At 57.7% G+C, this 25,140-nt stretch overlaps 1 protein-coding gene across 1 annotated transcript in view; it reads right to left on the bottom strand.

Moving 5' to 3' along the window:
- The window catches only part of SHANK2 (SH3 and multiple ankyrin repeat domains 2), a 493,595-nt gene that overhangs the window by 351,717 nt on the left and 116,738 nt on the right, over positions 1-25,140 (bottom strand). The window contains exon 10 of the mRNA XM_081790210.1: positions 15,504-15,581. Within this exon, the coding sequence (XP_081646336.1) occupies positions 15,504-15,581 (78 nt within the window). The remainder of the gene's footprint in view (positions 1-15,503; positions 15,582-25,140) is intronic.

The raw sequence follows: 25,140 nt of genomic DNA, 5'->3' as shown, positions 1-25,140 counted from the left end.
TGTATCACCAGCATGAAATCTTAAATAAGGGATTCTGGCAAAAGAAAAATGATCCCGTGGAGCGGGGTGGGGTGGGGGGGGGTGGGGAAACATGGAAATTCAGGAAGAAACACAAAGCAAATGGAAAATAAATAAGCAAGTGATGGGGAGCACAAAAACGTACAGGTATATAAATTTCTAAATGTGTCATCGAAGCCAAGAGACGAAAAAGAGAAAGCTGCGTTGGTGACATAAAAATAAATTACAATAAAATCTTACGCTTTCAAAATCACAAGCAACACTAAAAAATCAATTTTATTTGTAAAAATCTGTAACCTACGGTTGCTAAGCGTTGCAATACCTACCCATATTATGACAAATCGACATCAAAGAGCCCCAAGCCCGAACCCCGAAACAGCCAAAACCCAGTGGGCAATCTTCAAGGAGCCAACACACTCTAGGAAGCGGGAAGAACCATCAAGAAGGAAAAAGTCTGGGGAGCCTGGGTGGCTCAGTCGGTGAAGCAGCCGACTTCGGCTCAGGTCATGATCTCGCAGTCCGTGAGTTCAAGCCCCATGTCGGGCTCTGTGCTGACAGCTCAGAGCCTGGAGCCTGTTTCAGATTCTGTGTCTCCCTCTCGCTGACCCTCCCCTGTTCATGCTCTGTCTCTCTCTGTCTCAAAAATAAATAAAAATGTTTAAAAAAAAAAAAAAAGAAGGAAAAAGTCTGCTTTCGGTGGCAGGAGGGGCTGAGAGGTGATGGTGCCCACAGCTCCTGGACGACGGTCGCGTGTTTGACCGGGAGCGCGTGACAGGTGTTGGAATATTTCTCCCATACGGGTGACGGCCCGGATCCCTGGCTTTCACCTGCACCCTTGAGCTCCAGATCATTCCGCTTGAACCCTGACTAGCTTAGCGAGGCAGCCCCTCTTTCCTTCCAGCCTCTGGCATCCAGTCACCAGTCAGCAAGTGCCCCAAGACGCAGCAGTGAGCCCGGTGTCCAGCCACGGTGGGTTGCTGTTCCCCAGACGCCATGTCACCCCAAGGAACACCAGGTCTGGGAGTGGCTGCGAAATGCCTGTCTTCAGATGCACTAGGGTCAGCATCCCTCCCATCCCCGCCCCTGGAATCGTGCGGCTGAGACCCCTGACGTCGCGTCTGAAGCATTTTCTATGCATCCAGAGGCTTCGATGGGGCAACCAGCCCAGAAAGTGACGCCTCTTCCTCTCTCGAGATAGTGGTGAGCACGCCGGACATCAGCCCCTCTTTCGTGGTCTTTCTCTCCTTCCGAGTTGGAGGCTTCACGTAGGACGGCCTTCAGGGGAGGCCACCGTCATAAAATGGCACCCATAACGGGCAACTCTGGAGCCTGGCGTCTGTCTCCCCTCAACACGCAATGCCTTGAGGACACGGACAGTGCCTTTCTGTCCTCTGGCCATTGCCCACCGCCAGTCCTACAAGGTCAGCTGGACCCTCCCTCCCCACCCCCGGCCCGGCTCAGGTTCTCGGCAGATGGAAATGAACACCCCTGCCCACCGCACACCATCACTCTAAGCCTCCCTCCACCAGCCGCTCAGGAAACGTAGAGAGCCGGCTACGACATGACAGTTTGCAACACAGAGGGAAGGTGTGTGGGGTTTCACAGTGGGCCACTATTTATATCTGCATGAATCAGCAGCCTGACGCTGTTTCTGTAAAAGAAAGCCATGGGCAAGTATATGCCGTGTTTCATCAGTGACTTTATGGGATAAGTATCTCAAAGGTATCCTGCTACATTGACCCTGATCCAAGAAACACGTGCATTTTATTAAAGACCGCCCACCAAGGTGAAGAAAACCCTTTTAAAGCTTGTAGGTGAGGCAGCGGGTGGCCGTGGGTACCGCCTGGAGATCTCCAGAGTGCTTAGTAAGGAAACGGCACGTCGGGAAAACGTGTCCTTGAATCTCTTTCTGTATCTGAGCCCCGCCCCGGGCACGAGCAGAAATCGTGAAATGTGCCTTTGCAAGGGGCCAGGCACTCAACGCCTGGCAGAAACGACGCGCGAGACCAGGCATTTCTCCACCCATCCGAGCCCGGCAGGTCTAGCCTGAGATGTCATGAACGCCAACCCCGTGGGAAGCCCACACGTCACCAGCCTCTTGCCATCCTGGCGCATAGACAGTCTGTCCTCCTCATTCGCGGTAGCTCTTGTCTACGAAGTCACTGTGAAAGCCGACGTAGCGAATACTGAGCAGGTGTCCCTAAGGGAGACGCAGGGGTTAGGTTCCCACAGCCTCTGCTCACGTTTTCACCAAGCCATCGACGCTCAGCTGCCTCGATGAGTGTTTCTGGGGGAGGACACCTTGTCTAATACATACAGTTGACTCGCCAACACTGGCCTCACGGAAGCAGGGCCACAGCTCACGCGCGGACGACGCTCAGCCGACACGCACTTTCTCCCTAGGACACGTTCCTGCGCTCACATCGCCGGCCAGCTCGGCAGCACTGTGCCTGGGGGCTGCTAGGAGCCGTAAAACACCAGCAAAGAACACGGAAACGCACAACGAAAAATCGCTCCTTTTCTTTTGGGCTGACACGTTGTAGTGAGCGGGCTAATTCACACGCAGTGAGCGGGCTAATTCACACGCACGGAGCCTTGCAAACAGTGAGACGGGATACGGGGGTCTTCAGAATCCCCTGGTCTGGCCGGAGGAACAAGGCGAGGCCGCCCCCACGTCCCACCACTGATCGCCAGCCCTGCTTCTGGTTCCTGGTTGGGTCCTCCCCACCTGCTTGCAACCGAAAGGGGAGCCAGTGGTTGGAGCCTTCGGCCGCCAGGCGTGGGGGAAGGAGGAGCCCAGGCAGGCACCCATCGTACGCTTGTTAAGGCAACTCGATATGTGAGCTTCTCCGTTTAAGGAAACGAGGACCCACAGTATGAAACAGACTCCGAAGAAAGAAACAACGTGGAGACACAAGGGTCTTGGTACCTGTTTTATAAGCAGGAACACTTTCCCACAGTGAGCAGGAATCCCCGAGCACAGACTCTGAATGCCGTTTAAATATTCATGGACATACCGCAGTCCATCTTCAGAAACGACCTCACAGTTACGTGCCCCGTTCACGCCTTCCCTCCTGCTCTGTGTCCCGGGTCATTTTGCCGCCCAGCTCGAGAGCAGTCAGAGCACAGGGGGTGGGCTTGTCCTGTGGGGCCGACGGATTTGGGCCGGAGTTGGAGGGATGGGGCCACCGGTGGGGGGGGGGGGGGGAGGGGGGGGGAAGCATGCGAGTCAATGCAAGGAAGGGAGCCCAAGACAGCAGATCGCCTTGGAAAGTGAAGAGTTCCCCATCTCTGAAGGAGTGCAAGCAGGGGAAGCCGAGATCGTGAGGACATGGTAAAATGCCGTAAAACACAGGGAAGGTGCAGGTGGCCAATGAGAGCTTTCAACACCGTAAGCCACCTGCCCAGATACTCAGATGAATGGGAGACACTGTTATAGGACCTGTCCCCGCCTATGAGGATGGCCCAGGTTCCACAATTCCTCGGTCACTTAGGAGAGACTCCAGGAATCACAGCACTCTCCCGTCCACCCTGGGTCCCAAAGGTACTCAAAGGAAAGGTGCTCAGAGGTCTCAAAGGTGCTCAAAGGAAAGGTGCTCAGAGGTCTGAGACAGCTGGTCGACCAGCCAGGAAACCTAATTCAGTGGAGAACCTGGGAGCCCGGAGCCTGCTTCAGATTCTGTGTCTCCTCCTCTCTCTGCCCCTCCCCGATTGGCACTCTGTCTCTCTCTCTCTCAAAAGTAAGTAAGCATTAAAAAAATTTAAAAAAAGGATGGAGACGAACCAGAGTCCTAACACCGACTTTAGAGCCTCCAACTACCTGTAAAGCAACAGACAAAAGGAGTTCAGACCACCACACGCTGTCTCTGCCAGAGATTTCTCTGTTTTGTTAGCAGTCCCGTAGCTTCTGACGACCACATTCGAAGGTAGAAGCCAGAGCGGAAATCGTTGTCAGTGAGAGAGACAGAGAGCATGGTGGCCAGGTGAGTGAGGGCAGGGACCTGTGGCTTCTCCATACAGTCCCCTAAAGAAGAGGGACCAGAGGATGTGAGCGAGTATAGACAGCAAGGACCCCAAGCGGTGGGTAAATTACACCGGCAGCACGGGCGGTCCCTACCGCGACTCAGTCAACGCTGAGCTTCCCGGGAGGAGCGTCGTTCCTCACCGGAACCAGCTCTTCGCATCCCTCTCCTTCCCTGGGATTTCTCGACTGGCCTGACCTTTCTGGAAAAGCGGCTGGGAGCTGCAGCCGGTAAATCGGGAGCCTGGAATCTGTAGCAGGAGACAGGCACTCTGTGCTGCCCAAACTCCGGTTCTCTGCCTGGAGCTCGAACGTGACAGCCGCCAGCCCCGGACAAACGGAGATGCCGAGCAGAGAGACCCTGGGCTTTAGGGAAAAGTCATGGGCTCCAAGCGGCTTCTGTCTGCAAGGAAAGCTGAAAGTCCCCCAACAGCAGATACCCAGACGCATCCAGACAGAAGGTGCCCCTGGGGCGTCTCCTAGAACTAGCGATGGAGAATACAGACATCTTACGGAAGTCCCAAAGTCAACTGGCAATCAGAAAAGAGGGCCAAACACTCAGGACCAAACAGAAACCCCAAAGCCTTTCATGGAGATCTGCCGGCTGGCTCTACGGAGGACCCACCCACCGGGGGTGGATGCGACTTGGGCTCAGCGCCTGCATGAGGCCGCCTCCCACCCAGATGAGCTTTGCATGGGCGGCAGGAGGCCACATCACCAGCAGGCCCCCGCTGTCTCCAGACCCTGCGACCTCCTCAGGGCCCAGGGAGCAGGGCCAGCCCGCACACCGTGGGCGACCCAGGCACCAGCGCGCCCTTGAAAAGAGCTCCCTTTCGGCCGCACGGACTTGGTCCTGTGATTGCCGTGACGATGACCCTGGCCTACGACCCAGGTTCTATTCCTGTGCCGTGAGTGGGGATGTTACTGACCTCGCATCCACAGGGACCAAAAGCACACTGAGCGCTCAGCGTGCCTGGTGCCTGGGAGGTGCTCAGGGGATGTGGTGGCTCCCGCCATCAGCCCCGAACATGCCCCCACGGAGAGGCAGGCAAGCAGGACGGGAAGGCAGGACTTAGGGAAACAAAGTCTGGGCCGAGATGCGGTGGCGTCCCTGTTCAACTCGGGGACTGACTGTATTTGAGGAACACAAACCCACATCACGTCCTCACTCCTCGCCTCCATTCAGGCCCCCTTCTTCCCCCCGGGGTCTTTATGGTTCTGCTGAAAGGCCGCGGCTCTGCCTCAGCTGCCGGAGGGGCACAGCCTGACTGGTCCAGAATCAGCCCTTCTGATGAGACCTGGTAGGACAAGAGCTCGGGGGCCCCGGGACAGGGTCTCAGCATCACTGAGGCGGCAGGGGGAGGTCCCAGGCACATCTCTAACCCCTGTAAGCCTAGAGGGGACGCTCAGAGGCTGAACAACACTGAGTGAGCGGGTAGAGGCAGCCGGCCTCATGAATGTCATCCACTTAGTTACTGCTCTGGGGTTTTGTGGGAACGGCGTCCCCTCCCCAAGGAATGGCATGTTCCTAAAACCAACAGTCACGTTCACTCAAGGGGTGACAGGAACAAAGGCTTAGGGTTGGGGTTGAGGGAGGCAGGTGGAGACCCCGGGAGACAATGATGATGCAGGGTGAGGATACCTGTGGGCACCCCCTTCAGGGAGGGGCTATGAGCTTCCCCGAGGGACAGGACCAGCCAAGCAGTCGGGGAGGGGCTCCAGGCACAGGGAAGGGCGCCTGTGAGCCCCTATCCAGAACCTTCTCCTCTGGCCACTAGCCTTTCCCTCTTGGGGTGGGTAGAGTGACGGCCCCCAAAAGATTCCATGACTGGATCCCGAGCCAGCAAACACGTGACCTTCTATAGCAAAACAGGTGTTTGCCGAGCGACGAGGTTAGGGATCCCGAGATGGAGACGTTGTTCCGGACTGTCCGGGTGGGGCCTGAATGTAATCACAGGTGTCCTTGTAAGAAAGAGGCAGAGGGAGATTTGAATACAGAGGAGGGGCCCTGTGCCTACGGAGGTGGAGGCTGGAGGGGCGCAGCCACAGCCCGGGGTCCCTGGAGCCCCAGAAGCTGGAGGAGGCAGGAAGGACCCTCCCCCAGAGCCTCCGGAGGCAGCACAGCCCTGAAACACCTTGATTCAGACTTCCGGCCCCCAGGCTGTGAGGGTACATTTGTGCTGTCTTAAGCCACTGTCCTTCTCCCCCTCTGAGGACCCCCGGTAGAAATGACTCAATTATGGAAGAGCTGGCCGGTTTCCAAACACAGAAAGCTCAATCGCCTTAAGTCTTTCTCAAAAGGGGTGAAACCACCCCACCCCCGGGGGGAAACAGTTCTCGGGGCACGAAAATATCTATTTGTATGCATACAGCCCAGCTATGCACCTAATACCCGAAAAAACGTTAGTGTATCCGTGGTGTTAAAGCCTCACGGAGAGGCGATCAGGAAAGGAACAGTGAGAAAGGACAATCTGAGCAAAGTAGCCGCCAGCGGGGGTCACGGGGCCACTGCACTCGTGGGCCCACCGAGGTCTGCGGGGAACCTGCAGGGGCCACGTGTGGGAATACCACGACGACAGCAGGGGCCCCGTCTCTGCCCACCCCACCCCCGCCCCTGCCCGGAGCCTGCTCACCCTGGCGGGGAAAGCGGCAAATGGGGCAGGATGGTGGGAGCCCAGGGGGCACGGGGCCCAGACGGGCTGCGAGGTTGGAGTCTACGGTCCCAGATTTCAGGTGGGCCTTCCCAGCTGATGGTCACATGGATTCGTGATACTTCAGCCTCAGGCCCAGAAAGCCGCTGGCCCCTTGCGTGGCCCCCAGGCGGACGCTCCAGAAATGGGAGCCCCGCCCTCGTCGTCCCTGCTGCTGGGGCTCTTCCTGGGGAGCTAGGCGGACGCCTCACCAGATGCCCACACGGGCACGTGGCTGCGCCCAGGGCCACGCGTGAAGAGTGACGGCAGGGGACAGAGTCAAAGACAAGATACGGAGCAGCGCACAGAACACTCAGCACCCTTGGCCCAGAGCACACGTCCTGCCGTTCAGGTTGGCTACGGGCAGAATGTTCACGACCCCCTCGAACTCCCGTGTTGAAGCCCACCCGACCCCCGTGTGTGGGATTTGCAGGTGGCGCCTTTGGGAGGTGGTTGGCGTCAGCCGAGGCCATGGGGAGGGGGCCCGCGACGGGATTCACGCCCTGGCGAGCGAGCGCGGGCAGAGCCCTCTGTCTCTCCAAGCACACGTGCAGGCAAGGCCAGGAGAGGACACGGGGGGCGCACGGCGTCTGGGAGCCGGGAGGAGGGCCCTCGCCAGCCACCGAACAGACTGGCGCCTGGATCTCGGGCCTCCGGCCTCCGGAACTGTGGCGACAGACGTCTGGTGTTCAGCTGCCCGGGCTGTGCTATTCGGTGCTGGTGGCCACGTGGACTGACACCGGGCCGTTTCCACTTCGCTTCTACGCGGTAAAGAATCCGAGGACTCACGTGAGGGGGCGGGTATTTCTTCAGGAGACACACAGCTGATTCGTAAATGTCTCACGTCGCTCACTGGCACCTGGCTTCCCACCTGCTGCACACCTGTGCCGAGCTGTCCCCCGTTAACATCGTCGCTTAGCGCCCGGCACGGAAAGGCGCAAGGACCGCGTGACCCACGGCCTCCGGCAGCCACGGTGCATCTCAGCTCCAGTCGCGAGGGTTCCAGGTCTGGTGCTGGAGGAGAACGTGCATCCTCTCCACTCGGAGAACTTTACGGTTTGGGGGGGAGGTAGCTGATGTAGGAAGCACCCGCTCTAACACGGTGTGTAAACAGCATGTTACCGAGTAACGTGGGAACCGAAACGAAGGGTCCGCGGCCCAAGGCTCCCCAGGAATACATCCCACAGAGGAAGAACTTTGGTTCTGAAGGGTGACTAGGAGTTCCCAGGCAAAGGTAAGGTCATGGTGGGGGGAGGGGCAACATTGGAGTTTTCTTTTCTCGTCTTAGTGTTTTTTAATGGTCCTTTACTTATTTTTAATTTTTTGTTAATCTTTATTTTTGAGAGAGTGAGAGACAGAGCGAGAGCAGGGGAGGAACAGACAGAGAGGGAGACACAGAATCCGAAGCAGGCTCCAGGCTCCGAGCTGTCGGCAGAGAGCCCGACGTGGGGCTCGAACCCACAGACCGCGAGATCATGACCCGAGCCGAAGTCGGCCGCTCAACCGACTGAGGCACCCAGGCGCCCTGAGAGTTTCTCTAAGAAAATAAAATATTTTTTTTCATCAGTGCCATACGTCAGAATGGATGGCTTGAAAAGCCAAATCCTCCACGGGTCGTACCCTGCCACACTCCATCCAGCCCCAGAGACGCCCCAGCTGGGTCCAGCAGTTGGGATGCTTTCTTAGGTCTTTACCCTGTTCGTGAGTAGTACACCTCTGCTGCTCTCTCTCGATCTCTTTCGGTTTAAATATTAGCTACTGACATCCCGTCAAAGACCAGGGTTCAGCCCACTCACCACACAGCCCGGGACAGACGTGTCCCAGGCTGCAGTTAAAGAATCACATGTGCTCACGTTACGATGGCCGTCTACACCCTTCCCGCAGCCGAGACAGCCAGCCCGCTATGACTGCCTTTCTCTTCAGTAACAGCCGTGATTTAAGATCTGCTTTTTTGTTTACCTATAATCAATCCACCTCTGCTTTTTTAAAAAATACTTTTAAGTTTATTTATTTATTTTGAAAGAGAGAGCAAGCCGGGGAGGGGCAGAGAGAGAGAGGGAGAGAGAGGATCCCAAGCAGGCTCTACACCGCCAGCACAGAGCCCGACGCGGGGCTCGAACTCACAAACCGTGAGATCGTGACCTAAGCGGAAATCAAAAGTCGGACACTTAACCCACCGAGTCCCCCGGGGCGCCCCTACCCATCCCCGCCTTCCGATGGACGTACAAATCAGGCAGAGCACGAGTCCTCCTAGGGGCAAACACATCGGGTGACCCCCGTGTCCTTTGTCTCCAGGCAACACTCCTCCTGGTGCAGCCCACCCCCCTGTGCCCGGCGGGCTGCCCCCAGGGCCTCGCCCCAGGTCAGGGTCTCCCCGTTCTCGCTGACCCCCCGTTGGGTGGGGCGCACCCTCAGCAGCGCCCTGAGACAGCGTTCACATGAGGAACACGTGTGTCCCCTCATGTGGGTCTCCTGGAACACTGGCTGGGAGGGCTCTTCCCTCGGAGCCCCAGAGGAAGAACTGAGGTCATGGTCAGAGAGCTCCCCACGCTGCTGCTGGGATATTCGAACCCCGATCCTTTATACAGAAACTGGCTTCTCTCTCTTGAAACATAAGGATCACGTTCTGGGGCGCCCGGGTGGCTCAGTCGGTTGAGCGGCCGACTTCGGCTCAGGTCGTGATCTCACAGTCTGTGAGTTCCAGCCCCGCGTCGGGCTCCGTGCTTACGGCTCGGAGCCTGGAGCCTGCTTTGGATTCTGTATCTCCCTCTCTCTGACCCTCCCCCGTTCATGCTCTGTCTCTGTCTCAAAAAAATAAACGTTAAAAAAATTTTTAAAAAAAAAATAATCATGTTTTTATTTTTATTCCCAAAGTTCTGGGCTCTAGTGACCCCTGTTCCGGCTCTGGGCCTTTGCTCATATGTCACCCTGGAAATTCAGGGGCCGTTTCGATCGAGAATCTCGCATCCTGGTCAGTGGCATTGTCTTGAAAGATCTCTTTGCTAATTTCTTCTCTTTTTTCTGCTTCTTCTGGAAACTCCGTTATTCAGATGTCAGGCCCACGTGGTGACTCCCTGAATTTTCTGACACCCCACTTCTGCCCGTCTCCTGACCCTCTTCAGGGTCGCTGCTGTCATTAGTAATTGTCGAGACCCCCCTCAACGCCCCATGCCACACACATGCTCTACCCCCCTGGTTGCTTTGACGATACTATTTTCGAAGTTCCCTTCTGGTCTCTGAGTTTCTCAGGTTCTGTCCGGCGTCTGCCTTTCACGCCGCGGTTTCCCCGAGCCAGCCCCATTTTCCATCCGAAACACGTGCACGCAGAATGGAGGCTCTGGGGGTCAGTTGCTCTGGGCAACAGGAGGACCCACAGGGCGCTTTCACTGGGCGTGGGGGATGAAACCCAGCTCACTCGGCAGAAAGGCTCCATTCCCAGAGGTGACAGCAAGTGCAAAGGCCCTGGGGCGAGAACGTGTCTGGAGTGCTTGAGAAAAAGCAGGTGTCTGGAGTAGAACGAGCAAGCCAGGAGGGCGAGTTAGGAGGTGGTCACGTGACCCCCCCCAACCTTAGTGCAACTTCCCAGTGTCCCCCCCCCCCCCCCCACCACCACATGCAGCACAGAAGACGGCACAACAGGACAGATCCTGGGACTCGGCTCACAACATTAGCACGGAGTGGAAGGTCATGGGAGAAACGAAATCGCCTTGACCTTGCACTAAAATCCATGTGGATTTCAAGGACACAAGGCACAAGCAAATAGTTTGGGTTTTGAGTCGCTAAACAAAACGATTCAGGAAAGTGCCTCGCGGGAATAAGGAACAGAGGTGCCCGATGAGCGCATTTCATCGGTTTCCCAGAAAATATGCAAAACCAGAACCGGATGTCCCCAAAATGTCAGACTGCCTCTGCCGCTGGTCTGCCCACCAGCCCAGAAGCAGCTGCTTCGATAAGAGCACGACTAGGACAGAGCACGCGGTCTTCTGCAAGGCGCTCACCACGCCATCTCAAATTGTGCGTGAGAAGGTGTCCGTCCCTCTCCGTCTACACCGCTGAATGAGTGAGCTCGACGTGCACGAGATCGACGTGCATTCCATACAAAGTACGTGAGACACTCGTCGTCTGGGGGATGACAGCCAGGGCTTCAGACAAGACACAAGGTCACTTTCAGGAGCCGAGTGATCCCCCAGGGGACACGCAAGGCCACACGCTGCGCGCCGTAGAATCACAGAGCGAAGGGCTTGAAGACACAGGAAGCATCGCCAGGCAGAACTTACGGGACTCTGCCTGCGAGGCAGCCACAGCCCGGTGCTTTGAAACGCGGTCCCTGTTTCCTGCTTCGGCCGTCTTCCTCCTGCTTTTACGTCCTGCGTGGCGGTCGAGGATGAACACAGGGTCCGGTGGCCAAGGGCAACCTGCGCTGACCCTTACCAGCCACGGGACCCAGTGTTCCTGAAGGGCAGCCACAGGAGAAACGACTGCCGATGACGTGAGTTAGGGTCAGTGCCAGGCGGGCAGAGAGCTGCACCCACGGAAAGGCAGCCCACGCCACGGCACCCCACCTTGACGGATTCCACCCCTTCCCGCCCCCTTGCCCTCCGACTTCCTGCCTGTATTAACGCTAGACGCCAGTCTTTCAGAAGACCTCTCCTCACCATTTCCTCGTCTCCTTATTCCTCACGCCCTGTGTCCGGGCATCTGACCAGCAGCCCAGAGACAACACAACTGCGACCCACGTGGGGAGAAAGGCCACCTCTCCACATATGCCGGGGGCTGGAAGGCCTGCCTGCAACCCCAAGGAAGTCCCTTTGGGGGAGGAGCTTCCGGGAGGCGGGAAGGACTCATCAATACCCCCGTGTGCCAGCCAGAGCTCCCCGGGGGACACGCACATAGGACGTGTGTGTGGACACGCAATTGAGAGGAGCTGCGGGGCCAGACAAGTCCGAAATCTGTAGGACAGGCCGGCAACCTGGGAACTCAGGCAGATGTTGTACGTTACGGTCGTTTTTTTTTTTAACATTCTTTTAAAGTTTATTTATGTTTGAGAGAGAGAGACAGAGCATGAGCTGGGGAGGGACAGAGAGAGAGGGAGACTCAGAATCCGCAGCGGGCTCGGGGCCCCGAGCCGTCAGCCCGGAGCCCGACGCGGGGCTCGAACCCACAAGCTCTCCATTACAGTCTTGAGGCAGAATTTCGTCTTCTCTGGGAAACCTCTTTCCTTTTTTCCTTTAAGGCTTCCCGCTGATTAGATGAGGCCCACCTACATTACAGAGGGCTCGTCGCCTTCACTTCACTGGCGGGAGACGTGCTTTAACCACGCCTGCAACGCACCTTCGCAGCAATGCCCACGCTACTGTGCTTAGGTAGCTGGGTGTGAGCGCCTAGCCAAGCCGGGCAGCAGACCGGCCACCAGGAACTGCCCGACCTGCGTTCCGTCTTCACGTAGACCGTCCACGTCTTCAGACTTCCTCCCGTTCCGTTTGTCTTCAAAATCGGGATACGTTGTTTTTTGCTCCCTCGGGCTGAACGGTCCAAGGCACCAAGGACCCCTAACGTTGCTCACTCCGAGCCAGGAGGCAAGGTGTGCTACAGAAAGCGTGCCGAGCGCTGGACTGGAGGTCGGGAGGCCCGGAGACCACAACCCCAGCCACTTGCTCACTTCGCGTCCCAGTGCGTCCACCTCTCTAGAGTCCCATTTCATCTACGAATCGGGCACAAAAACGACTACCTCGTTGGGATTTTGAATGTCAAATGGCAACATTCGGAAGAGTATTTGTAAGCTTTAGAATTCTGTGCAAAATCATCATCACCATCATCACCATCATCGCCATCATCCCCAACATCACCACCACCATCACCACCACCACCACCACCATCACCAACGTCACCACATCATCACTTTACAGGTTAATTTTTGGCCCCTCGGATTTCAAACGGTGAAATCTTAACTCCCGAATGTTAGCGTTTGCAGAGAGAGCTTGTAACGTTAAATGTGGTCATAAGGGTGGGACCCCAGTTGGATGGAATTATTGCTTCCACAAGGAAAGGGTTAGACAGCAGAAAGCCCCTCCTGTCTCTACATATGCGCAGAGGAAAGACCGGCGAGTAGGTGGCCATCTTTCAGCCAGGAGGAGAGCCTCGCCCGAAACTACATTTTCTGGCACCGTGACCCTAGACTTCCAGCCTCCAACACCGCGTGAAATAAACATCTGTCGTCTACGCCTGTGGCGTTCGGCTACGGCTGCCGGAGCTGACCGAGGCCACCGCCAACATCACTGTCTAATCTACGCCCAGGGGCCACTGTAAGCGCCTCTCCTCCTTCTCCTCCTCCTCCTTCCTTTCCTTCAAGAATCATCTCTCTTGGGATTCTCAAACCCAAGCAGGCACCAGGATCTGAGAGGGCTCCTCAGAACCCAGGACACCAAGCCCTGCCCTTGAGCTTCTGACTCCGTGGGACCGGGGTGGGGGAGGGCTGCGCATCCGCATTTTCCCTCAAGTCCTGGAGTGTCACCGATGCTGCCGGTTGAGCGTTTGGAGGAAACCATGAAGCAAATGTTTGGCCAGATGAACTCATGGAACGGGCCACGATCTCTCAGAACGGCAGCCGAGGAGCACGAGTGTTTTGCAGGGAGCACATCTGATCCTCTCAAAGGGCGCAGCAAACCATCGCTTCAGCCACACTCTGGACAGTAAGGGGTTCCTCTTCCACAACCGGGAGGCGGGCGCCGTGAGCGAGAATGAGAGCCGTGCACTTTGTAGCCGGGGCTCGCGGGCTGAATCGCATCTCTGCATCGTCACGGTGTGAGAAGGCAGGGGACACGAGGGAGGGACCCAGCTCCCAGAAGCCGCGGAGCCCGTCTGGGCATGAAGACCAAGTAGCCCGGACTCTGAATCCGCCGGTCACGTGAACAACGCTCGCAGCATACAGAGTCCTGTTACTCAGCTGCATTTTGCTGAGTAATTTTGCATCATTATCATTTCCATCATTATAATTTGCATTTTGCTGGGTCTTCCAGACCCATTTGGGCACTTGACTGATTATCAAAGGAGAGACAGATGGCCTGGCCTCGGAGCTGGTGCCGCCCTGCTCCCGGGAGCGTGTACCAAGCATCCTGCCAGGACTCCCGTAAGGGGTGTCCCGTCCCAGGGGATTGCTGCGATGACGCTTCAGTGGGGGGAGGGGGGGGACCCACGGGGGAGGCCACCTATATGCCTTTGGTCCTGGACGCCACGCACGGCTACTTTCCGAGAGCACCCCGTGTCAGTTACCAGGCGCTGCCCCAGAGTCGGAAAGGGGTCTTCAGTATCCCCAAAGGGCTTACTGTGAAACAAGGACATCAGCTTTCCTTTTCTACGCAGCTGAAGCAATAGTTTGACTTGAGAAAAGTAAAAGGACCAAAGAAATGTTATTTAATGACAAAAAAAAGAAATCTTTAAACCAGGACCACCAGCAAGCCACAGCAAGGCCCTCGGGGGCAGACGCAGGCAAGTGGAAGGTGCCACCGCGGCCCCTAAGCACCCCCAGCAAGAGGACGCTTCCCGGGACGGCAAGGGTGGCCTTCTCAGACCCGTTAACAAACCGGGAAGTCACGTCCACGACCCGTTTTGCTGTAAATGCCTGAAAGCCACAAGATTCGAGACCACAATCCAGGCCCACCGCCGTGGGTCAACGACGGTAACCTTACGGGTGGTTTTTAAACAGCCAGCCCAGGCTTCGGAGCAGACTGGTTCATTCTCAAGACGTCAAACCCGCCCTTATGAGCAAGGCCTGAGAAGGGTGCGCACCGGTTCTGAGTCGGAGACCTCCTGGCTCGGTAAGAGGTAAAAATCACCTCCAAATAAAAATGACAGTCACCTGGGTTTTCCTGCAAGTGGAGACATCCGACCACATTCAGGGTCAAACAGCATTTCTGTAACTTAGCCCCGCCCCCCACACACAAATCTGTTTTCGCCCTAAACCATCTGGTCAGCTGCATCGAAATCATCCATCCAACAGGATTTTTACTCAGCTGGAAAGGGGAACAAGGCACCCCGAGAGCGACCACGCGGACGGCCCTCAGACACAACCCGCGGAGAGAAAGAAGCCGGACACAGAGGCCACATGCTGTGTGGATTCTTTTCTACGGAATGTCCAGAACGGGCAAATCCACGGACAGAAAGTGGATTCGTGGTTGCCAGCGGCTGGGGGTGGGGGAGAGTGGGGGGTGGTAATGAGTGGGGTGGGGGTGATGAATCCACACAGCACTGAGGGTTGCACAACATCTGGAATGTTCTCAGGGCCCCTGAAATGCGCCCTTTGAAATGGTCAAAACGGCCGACATTGTGTGATACATACCAGCACAATTTAACCACGAGGAGGTGGTGGCTTTACCCTCCGCCCCGGAGCCCTGTGGCCACCGCCGGGCTGGCGTCGCCTCCCTCCACTCCGGGACAGCAGGCCCCGTGGGGGTGCCAGACGACGGCAGGCCGCCTCCCCACGGCAGAGCCACAAAGCGCCCCGCTTGCAATCGGCCCGCAGAGGCTGTTCGCACGCCCACAGGGGTGAATGGCTGCGGGCTCCCGCCGCTCTGCCCACCGGGAAGGAGGGCTGCGTCCGGACGGGCAAACCGAAAAGCACCAGCGGCTCCGGCGTGAAGGGGGCGCAGGCTCCCAACCAGGCAACGTCCCCGCGAGACGGGCCGACCTCGTGCTGGACACACGGGGCCGTGCGGAAACCGCGTGGCCTCCCGCGACGGCGCACGCACGGGTGGTGCGGCTCTGGGCGCTCCTCTTACCTGAAACGGGGTCTGGCTGTTGTAGTTCTTGAGTTCCTTGTTCCCGCCTCGGAACAGCAGCACTCTGGCACAGCTGTCCTGCAGGGGGGAGAAGAGAAGCCCGTTTGTAGGCCGGTGGCACAGACGTCCTCCAAAGGGACATGCTCCGAGGCTCCGCGCACAAGAAATCCGGGACGTGACGCAGGTCTGCAGGGGGCGCCTCTGGTCACGGGGGCGGTGAGGAAGAGGGTGAGCGCAGGGGGGCGGGGAGGACGGGGGTGAACGCGGGGGGGTGAGGACGGGGGTGAGCGCGGGGGGGGGGGTGAGGACGGGGGTGAGCGCGAGGGGGGGTGAGGACGGGGGTGAGCGCGGGGGGGGGCTGAGGACGGGGGTGAGCGCGGGGGGGGGCTGAGGACGGGGGTGAGCGCGAGGGGGGGTGAGGACGGGGGTGAGCGCGGGGGGGGGGTGAGGACGGGGGTGAGCGCGGGGGGGGGGGTGAGGACGGGGGTGAGCGCGGGGGGGGGGTGAGGACGGGGGTGAGCGCGGGGGGGGGGTGAGGACGGGGGTGAGCGCGGGGGGGGGGTGAGGACGGGGGTGAGCGCGGGGGGGTGAGGACGGGGGTGAGCGCGGGGGCGTGAGGACGGGGGTGAGCGCGGGGGGGTGAGGACGGGGGTGAGCGCGGGGGGGGGTGAGGACGGGGGTGAACGCGGGGAGGTGAGGACGGGGGTGAGCGCAGGGGGGCGGGGAGGACGGGGGTGAACGCGGGGCGGGGGGGTGAGGACGGGGTGAGCGCAGGGGGCAGCTCCAGTCACCAGGGCGGTGAGGACGAAGGGGAAGGGCCCCGCACCCTCCCGGGTGACGCTTAACTTCTCTAAACACTTTGGGATGACATCTTGGCAGAACCTATGAAAATGCATAACGTGTGCACCCCACGGCCGAACCCCTCCCCGCCTGAGGGCCGTGTGCTACAGAATGTCTCGCGCGTGTGTGTAAAATAGAGGGAAAACACGTCAGTAACGCACAGAAAGAGAAGACCTGGACACGGCATAAATGTTCTGCGATAAGGGAAGCGGGAATACATTCCAGAACATTCTTCGCCTGGAAAGTTGTAGGAAAAAACAAGGTAGATCCGCAAAGGCTGACAAGAAATAGACCCAAGAACTTACAAGCCAAACAAGTCTTGGAACAACAATACGGCTCAATGAATTTCCTTTACGCTTTAAAAGCCTCTGTGTTGTAGCCAAGTGGAGAGCAAGTCTGGAGGGAGCGTCCCGGGGCGCAAGGGAGAAAGCGTCAGGGAGTCAACGGGGGGAATCTTTTTTTATTATTTCCCATACTTGCATTTTTTGATGTTTCTGAAAGGCAGCCAATATTCACGTTGTGTGTGTGTTTTTTACAATGAAAATAGGTCTATTCCTGTCCGTTTATGGAGCACCCACTATTTGCACACTGGTGTGCATGCACCCTGCAGGAGGGAGCCTGCCGACGGCCCGGGGAGCATGAGTCACGGCCTCCCGAGTGCACCCCGGCTTCCCCGTTTTTCCCCGCAGAATCCAGAGACGACGGGTGTGACCGCCCAGGGCACCCCGCCCCAGACCTGAAGGGGACCTGTGTCCTGGGGAAAGACAGGTGCACGCTGTGGGGTCGCAGGACCTCGAGAACAGCAGAGCGAAGACAGAGTGGGCACCCATCGACAGAACGGGGCCAGAGGCTGCCCAGGGCTGGAGGGACCGAGGGAGACGTGGGCTCTCCCGGGGCGCTGCATGGGGCGATGGAAGGACCCGGTACTCACTGTGGTCATGACTGCCAGCTGTGGGTGAGAATCCACGGAACCCTATATTTTAGAGGGGAAATTGTATGGTGTGTGAACTATTCCTCAATAAGGGCATCCTGGATCAGCACAGCAGGAAGCGAGAGCAAGAGACAGACACAGAGAAACAGAGACAGAGAGAGGCAGACACAGGGACAGAGACACAGGGACACAGAGACATAGACATAGAGAAAAAGAGACAAACATAGAGACAGAGAAAGAGAGACAGAGACAGAGAAACAGAGAAAGACACAGAGACGGACAGAGACACAGGGATGCAGAGATAGACACAGAGGTAGACAGAGAAAGGGAACAGAGACAGAGAGAGACAGACGCACACAGAGAGTCAGAGGGACAGGGCACCACCCGGACGGAAGTTTCCATTCCAGGACAGTGACGCCAAGCCAGAGCAGAGCAGGGTCTGGCGAAGCAGATGTGAGCTCTCAGGAGCCAGCTGGGGCCCCCCCGGCCCTGTGACCCGGCCAAGGGGCCCCGGGGACCTCCGCTGTGCTGATGTGAAGGGGAGGCCACACACAGGAGGCGGGGACCCTAGCTCTGTGTGCTGCAGGCAGGGGAGGCATCCCAGCACCGTGAGCCGCTTCTAAGACGCGGGTGAGGGCCTATCTGAGTCCTGCAGAAAGGATTTCCCGGCCCCTGTGCTCCCACCTGCGCCCAGGTCCCAGGGCCCCAGGGGCAGCTCGGGGCTGACCGCGGTGGCTGTCTGCATCGCTGTGGATGCTCTGTCGCACTGATTTTCTCCCCCCCCCAGCATGTGTTCGTGTAAAACTTTGAGTAACTCGAAAAGTTTAAGAAAACCGGAAAAGACGTATCTGTGCTCGGGAAACAAAATCTTTCAGATGCGGGATGCCATTACATCCAGGGTTAAAAAAAATGAAAGCCGGCATGTCAGGTGGTGACAAGCCCTGGACAGCCAGCCCGAGGCCAGAGCCCAGGACAGAGGCAGGTGCCATTTTATTCTAGGATCTCAAACTACACTTGCGGGGGGGGGGGGGGGGGGGGGGGGGGAGTGGGGGAGGGTGGCTGGAATCCCGCACAGCTGGTGCTGTGAGGAGGTTTTATTAGGACACAGGCCCCCAGGCTCTCTGATCCTGCCCCAGCCCTACCCACCCTGCCTGGCTCCTGGAGCCCGCCCAGCATCCACCCTCCCGCCGTGAATTAGCCTAGCTGGGTCCTGTTACTGACAACCCAAAGGAAGTCAATTAAATTACTTACACAACAGCATCATCATGCCAGAGCGAGCAAGATGTCTGTGGTGACAGAGGAGAGGGTATTTGAGGAAACTGAGGCAGAGAAGGGAACTGGGGCAGGAGAACGTTGGTGGGGGCACGTAAGAGACAAGAGAGCATGAATCCCCCGGGGTGGCAAGCAGGGGACCGCAGCTGGGACTCAGGGGACATGAATGTGGCCGGGAGCGGGGGGGGGGATCTCCCCTGAGCCACACGCCCCCCCCGCCGTGTGCCCTGGCCCCACTCAAGGGCATGAATGAGCAGCCTGGAAGGACCACCAGCCGACAGTCCCCAGAGGCAACAACCAGGACCGGACAGCCCCGCAGGACCCCCGATTCTGCAGGTCCTCGTAAACGCTCCCTACTTGCTAAGTAAGCACATTCACCGAAAAGTCCCATCAGAAGCGCTGAGAATAAATCCTCGCCATTCACACCCTCCCAGGTGGGATCCAGCCAGGGTCCCTTCCTACAAAGGGAGTGTGTGCAAGTCAGCATTAACCCGCCCAGGGACACGGTCCGTCACTCTAGTCCCTGCCCGACTTCCACGTGAGACCACGTCCCACAGCCGTCTCACGATTAAAGGGTAAACGGTTCGTCCGGCTTACTAACAATTATACCGTGTGTGTGCGCGTCGTGTGTGCACAGACGTGGGCGTGCGAGTGTGTGTGCACGTGTGTGCTCTGCCGTGCAGCATCCCTGCTATGGGCTAACAGGAGGCCCATTTCACAGACAAGGCAGCAGAGGCCCGGAACGTTTAAGTGAAAAACCGCGGCTTCAGAAAGGGAGAAGACGCGTAAGCCGTGGCCCAGAGGAGGGCTGAGGGGGACCCGGCTGCTCCCTCCAATGGCTGCCGGCTGCCACGTTCCTCCCCGAGGCGCCTCCTCTGGGATACACCGAGGTGTGTTTCCATCCTCTTAGGTAAGTTAGTCGAGTATAGACGAAGCAGTCTGCACTTTTTTTTTTTTTGACAGCCAAAGCATCAGGAAGAATATCGTCTTCACTGCCAATTATCTTCTGGGCAAGGCCTTTCAGAGACACTTAACCAAACTGCCTCCCACCTCCCTGAGGATCTCTGAGGCTTGCTCAGCCCCCAGCCAAGGCAGGCCATTCCTCTGGGTCGCCACCTGCTGCAGGAGCCCGGATGTCACCATTTTCACTTTATACACTAAGAAACGGGCCCAGAAAGCACGTCCGTTCGTGCCTCAACCAGTGGACGCTGACTGTCAGCCGGGCCAAGTACCGCTCTGGCCCCAGGGACACAGAGCACCATGCAAATGATAAAAGAGGGTCATGTGAAGGAGAGAGGGAGCGCAGGTGGTCAGGGAAGGACCCCGAGGAGGGGGTCCCTAAGCTGAGCCCTAAACCAAAGAAGGGCTGGATGACAATCGAGGGAAGTGTTCCCAGCAGAGGGAGAAGCAAATGCAAAGGCCCTGGTCTGGGCTGCAGGCAGCTGGGGCAGGGGGCAGGTGACGGGTGCACAGGGGCAGGTGACAGGTGTACAGAGGCAGGTGACAGGTGCACAGGGGCAGGAGACAGGTGACGGGTGCACAGAGGCAGGTGACAGGTACACAGGAGCAGGTGACAGATGCACAGAGGCAGGTGACAGGTGATGGGTGCACAAAGGCAGGTGACAGGAGCATAGGGGCATTTGAGGGGTGCACAGGGGCAGGTGACAGGTTACAGGTGCACAGAGGCAGGTACACAGGAGCAGGTGACAGATGCACAGAGGCAGGTGACAGGTGGTGGGTGCACAGAGGCAGATGACAGGGGCACAGGGGCAGGTGACAGGTAATGGGTGTACAGAGGTAGGTCACGGGTACACAGGGGCAGGTGATGGGTGCACAGGAGCAGGAGATGGGTGCACAGGGGCAAGTGACAGGTGATGGGTGCACAGGGGCAGGTTACGGGTGCACAGGGGCAGGTGATGTGTGCACAGAGGCAGGTGATGGGTGCACAGGGGCAAGTGACAGGTGATGGGTGCACAGGGGCAGGTTACGGGTGCACAGGGGCAGGTGATGGGTGCACAGAGGCAGGTGACAGGTGACAGGTGCACAACAGCAGGTGACAGGTACACAGGGGCAGGTGACAGGTGCACAGGGACAGGTGATGGGTGCACAGGGGCAGGAGATGGGTGCACAGGGGTGGGTGACAGAGGCAGATGACAGGTGCACAGGGGCAGGAGACAGGTGATGGTGCCTAAGTGACAAGTGACAGGTGCATAGGGGCAGGGGCCTTCGGGTTTGTGTGAGGGGACCTCCCATCACAGGGACACCAGCAGACGTGCGCGGTGCAAAGCCACTCTGGTTTCCACGGAAAGTGCATCAGAGAGAAGCAAGCCTGAGGGGATGACCAGCCGGGGGCGGCCATCAGGGGAAAGACATCAGCCGCCAAGGGCGGGAGGGGCAGCAGGGAGCTGAGGCTGCCTGGGGCCAGAAGTGGCCGCGGGGAGCAGGAGGGCAGCCGGGACTTCAGGAAGCCGTGGAGAGAAAGGGGCTATTTACACGGTGGGAGGAGCCACCTACGTGTTTTCTATGAGGCACCACCGCCAGAGCTCAGGGCAGAGGTATTCTCTAGAAAGTACCAAAGGCCACAGATAGGTCTGCCTGGGGTCACCATGGAGACAACGTGGGCCACAGCACCGTGCGGCACATGGGGGTGGCCAGCTGCCGGAGCAGGAGGGATGGAAACCTGATGGAGGGGCAGGTGAGGAAGCTCCAGGGAGCCCCCGGGGAAGGTCAGCGGGGTCCACACACAAGCAAACGGGCAGACAGAAGAGGAGACAGGACAGGGCGGCAAGATGCCGGTTACGGGTTTGCCCAAAACCGCCCAGTCAAGGCCACGGCCTCAAGGCCACAGCCAGGGATTGAATTCCGGATTTGCAAGTCCCACCCGTGTTTTCACCTCTATGGCACGGAGGCGATCTCCCCGTCAATGTCACAGATGTGATTGGCCAAACACCCCAAACTGTAAGTCGGGGACTCGTCCCCAGTTTGAAACGAGCCTGTGTGGGTGGATGGAAATCTGAGAGGTAACATGCACGTAGTCAGGGGAAAAGAAAGGTACAATGAGTCGGGAGATTGAAATCGCCAGAGCAGCTGGAACGCGGCCCCCCAAAGACCACACCTGACCGTGCTGTGGCCCACGGTGCCGTGGCCTGACGTGTGTCCGGGAGCCCCATCCCCACCAAGCCAAGGGCCACAGTTATCTGTCCCCGCAGCCTGGCGGCGACAAAATACAGGGCAAGTTGGGGGCCCAGCGTTGCCCCTTACATAGCCGAGCTGCCTGGGCCAAGTTCCATCTCCTGATACCTGTACGGCAATGTCAACCAATGGCACCCACCACAGGTTCACTGGGGGGATCTAAAGGGACAGTCCCTGGGCGCCTGGGTGGCTCAGTCAGGTGGGCGTCCGACTTCGGCTCAGGTCATGATCTCAGTTCATGAGTTCAAGCCCTGTGTCGGGCTGCTTTGGATTCTGTGTCTCTCTCTCTGCCCTTCCCCAGCTCACATTCTGTCTCTCTCTCTCTGTCTCTCTCTCTCTCTCTCCCCCAAAAGTAAGTAAAAACATACAAATAGATAGATAGATAGATAGATAGACAGACAAATGGAAAGTCCCTGTGGACGCCCTCCTTCAGCAAGACACAGCCCCCCCAGAGCCCCTGAGGACGACCACCCTGTGATGACCCCGTGGAGGCAGCCACCATGCTGACGGGCACTCCACTGACACCAGAAGGGGCACAGAGATGCAGCCCGTCTCTTCTTACCTCGGCTGCCACCGGAATAAGAGGCAGGATTATTTCTCCTCCTCCACACAAATTGGTCTGGCCCAGTAACCTCTGAGATTTAAGACCCCCTCCCTTCCTTCATTATCGGAGCCCAAAAAACAAACACCAGGCTGCCTGCCTCCCTCTGGGGCTCCAGGAAAGCCAGCACGAGGCTGAGGGACCTGGCAGGCTAGACACAGTTTGCTGCTTCCAATCAAAGCCCCAATTAGTTGATTTCATGAGAGAAGAGAATATTCTGATCGCAGTGTATTCTATTAGAAGTGTGCGGATGAGGCCTGACCAAAATTGATAAAACACACACATCAAATTCATAAACCTGGATGCTTTCAGAGTTCACGGGCAGAGGCTTGGCAAAAGGCAAGTTAGCAGCAGCGGTGGGACTATCGGCCTCTGGCCACGAGAGCCGGCATTTTCGGCACCGTCGTCACCACGAACACCTTCACCTTTACCAGCATCATCACCATCATCCCCATCGTCCCCATGACAGTCACCATTTACCCAGCATCCACTGTGTGGCTGATATACCACCTGTCTGTTATGTCTCTTAGCAACCCTGGGAGTTAGGGAGGATTGTGCCTACATTACCAAAGGGGGAATTCAGAGCCCAAGAGAGACAGGAGTGTGCCCCAGAAAACGCAGCAAGGTCACGGTTTAGGCCACATGGAGCCCAGACTGCCATGTCTCCCTGCACCGAAAGTTCACTTCACTGTGGCTGTTCCTTAAGTCCTTTCCCTGCAGCCTATTCTGACCTCATGACACGGTGTCCCCACCCCTGGAGCAGTCTGATTTCCCAGAGTGCTCTGGATGTGCTCCTTGGACGCCCCCTTCTGCTTGAAGTTGCAAAGTGGTTCCTCTGGCCTGCACTGAGCCCGGCCTGGTGCCGCAGGTGAAGCACACATGGGTAGAAAGGAGGAGCTCAGCACAGTGGTGACAGAGGAGGGGACGGGGCTCTGGTCAAGTCCAATGGAGGTACGTGCGGGACAAAGACTAGGAGACTCCGCTGCTCCTAGAAGTTCATCACAGGTGCCTGGAGGACGTGGCTACGGGGCTGTATCTCTCTGAGTCACGCTGAGATGCCGTCTGAACCACTCCTCTTGCTGCTTCGGTCAGACCCTCCCAATGGTTAGGGGAGGGCCTGAAGGAGGAGATTAAAGGCCACGCCAGCACCCCAGGGAAGGAACGAGGGATTCACGAGGCTCGATCCCAGAGCACCCGCTGACTTCCAACTGGACATGGTGTCCAGGGGCTGGGGGCCACCGAGCCCCGAGCCTGTGACCCTCCACAACAGCCCCTGGAAGGTAATGCAAGCGGGGACAATGCGATGCGTAACAGGTCACTGAACCTTAGCATCTGGACCCGTGCTGCAGAGCAGGGATGTGAAGGCAGGAGCGGCCAAGGGCTGATCTCAGGACCCTGGGGAGGGCACGGCTCTCACCCACCCGCAGGGCCCCCTGGCACACGGGGAGGAAGTCGCTCAGCTCTGGAGCAGGGAGTCCGTCTACACGCATGTCTGGGGAGGGTGTAGATGCAATCTTCCCGGCCCAGGCTTGGCAAATACGGCCCACGGCCCAACTCAGCCTGTCGTGCCGGTCTTACAAATCAAGTTGGACCGGCCAGAGCCACACTCACCCATCCATACATCGTCCGTTGCCGAGTTCATACCGCAGTGGTGGAGGGGAGTAGCCGTGACAAAGCCCGTGTGGCCCACAGAGCTGAAAATATTTACTAAGTGGCCCTTTACAGAAAATGTTTGCTCCTACGAGAAAATACCTGGGAGGAAAATCCTCCTAAGGCCCCTGGGGTAAGGGTCTTCCGGAAGCCGTCAGCTGAGAGGTAGGGATGGATATGGGACCGGTAGAGTGATGCCCTCTGTAAGTCAGAGTAGAAGTGAGATGTTTTAACCTTTCCTAATAAAATGCCACCGGCACCTTCAGAGACCATCTTGTCCACAATTATTTCAAGTGACAGAAAACATTTTTCCTGGTTTTTTTTGTGTTTTTTTTTTAATTCATGATAAAATATGCTTGAAATCTACCGGGGAAAATTCTTCCCCTCTAAGGCAGTAATTAAGAAGCACATGTTGGCACAGCTGTTTTGCCAGCCACGGCCAAGCCTCACAATGTGCGTTTCCCTGGTGCAGCCCAGCGAGGTAGCTCCCAGCTCCTAAAGCCGTCCCGACATCCAAATGCCGTGTGGCATCTACCGACCCAGCTGCACGCAAATCCCGCCGATACAATTCCATTGAGGAGGAGGCTGCAGCTGAAACCCCACCCCACCCTCCTCTGGCTGAGCCGCTCTGCCGTGCCAGACAAGCAAGAGACCCTAAAAGATGGCAGTTTATGCCTCTGAGAAGGTGGGTCCAAGGGGGTCCAACGGGCAAGGCATAACCACGGCCCGGTCCTGGGCAGTCCACCCTGGTTATCTTGCAAAAAGGGCGCAGAACAAAACGACACGACTAATGTTGCCAGGGACCCATCAAGAGAAGGCTTGACCAAGGGCGGGATATCTGAGTTGGGTCTGGAAGGACGCATAGGAGTTTTCCAGGGCAGAGAATCTAGGGACGTTTAAGAGCTAGAAGCAAGGTGGGACTTCAGAGTGGCTGAAGTCTAGGGACGGCCAGCGAAAGGACACAGGTGCAGACAAAGGCTGAAGATTTCACTCAGGAAGATGACATCACACTGGGAAGACGGCGCTGACGGCAGAGAAGACAAGCAAAGTGCCCACTGCCTGGGGGCCCCCCGAAGATCTCCCCTCTGTTCCTCCAGCTGGTGGAGCCCCCCAACGTTCTGCTCAGCTCTCAGCATAGTGTCCAGACCGCA

This window comes from Panthera onca, chromosome D1 (genome assembly GCF_046562875.1).
Source record: "Panthera onca isolate mPanOnc1 chromosome D1, mPanOnc1 haplotype 2, whole genome shotgun sequence".
NCBI lineage: Eukaryota > Metazoa > Chordata > Mammalia > Carnivora > Felidae > Panthera > Panthera onca.
The sequence above is the reverse complement of the archived record's forward strand: the minus strand, read 5'-3'. Positions and strand labels throughout refer to the sequence as shown.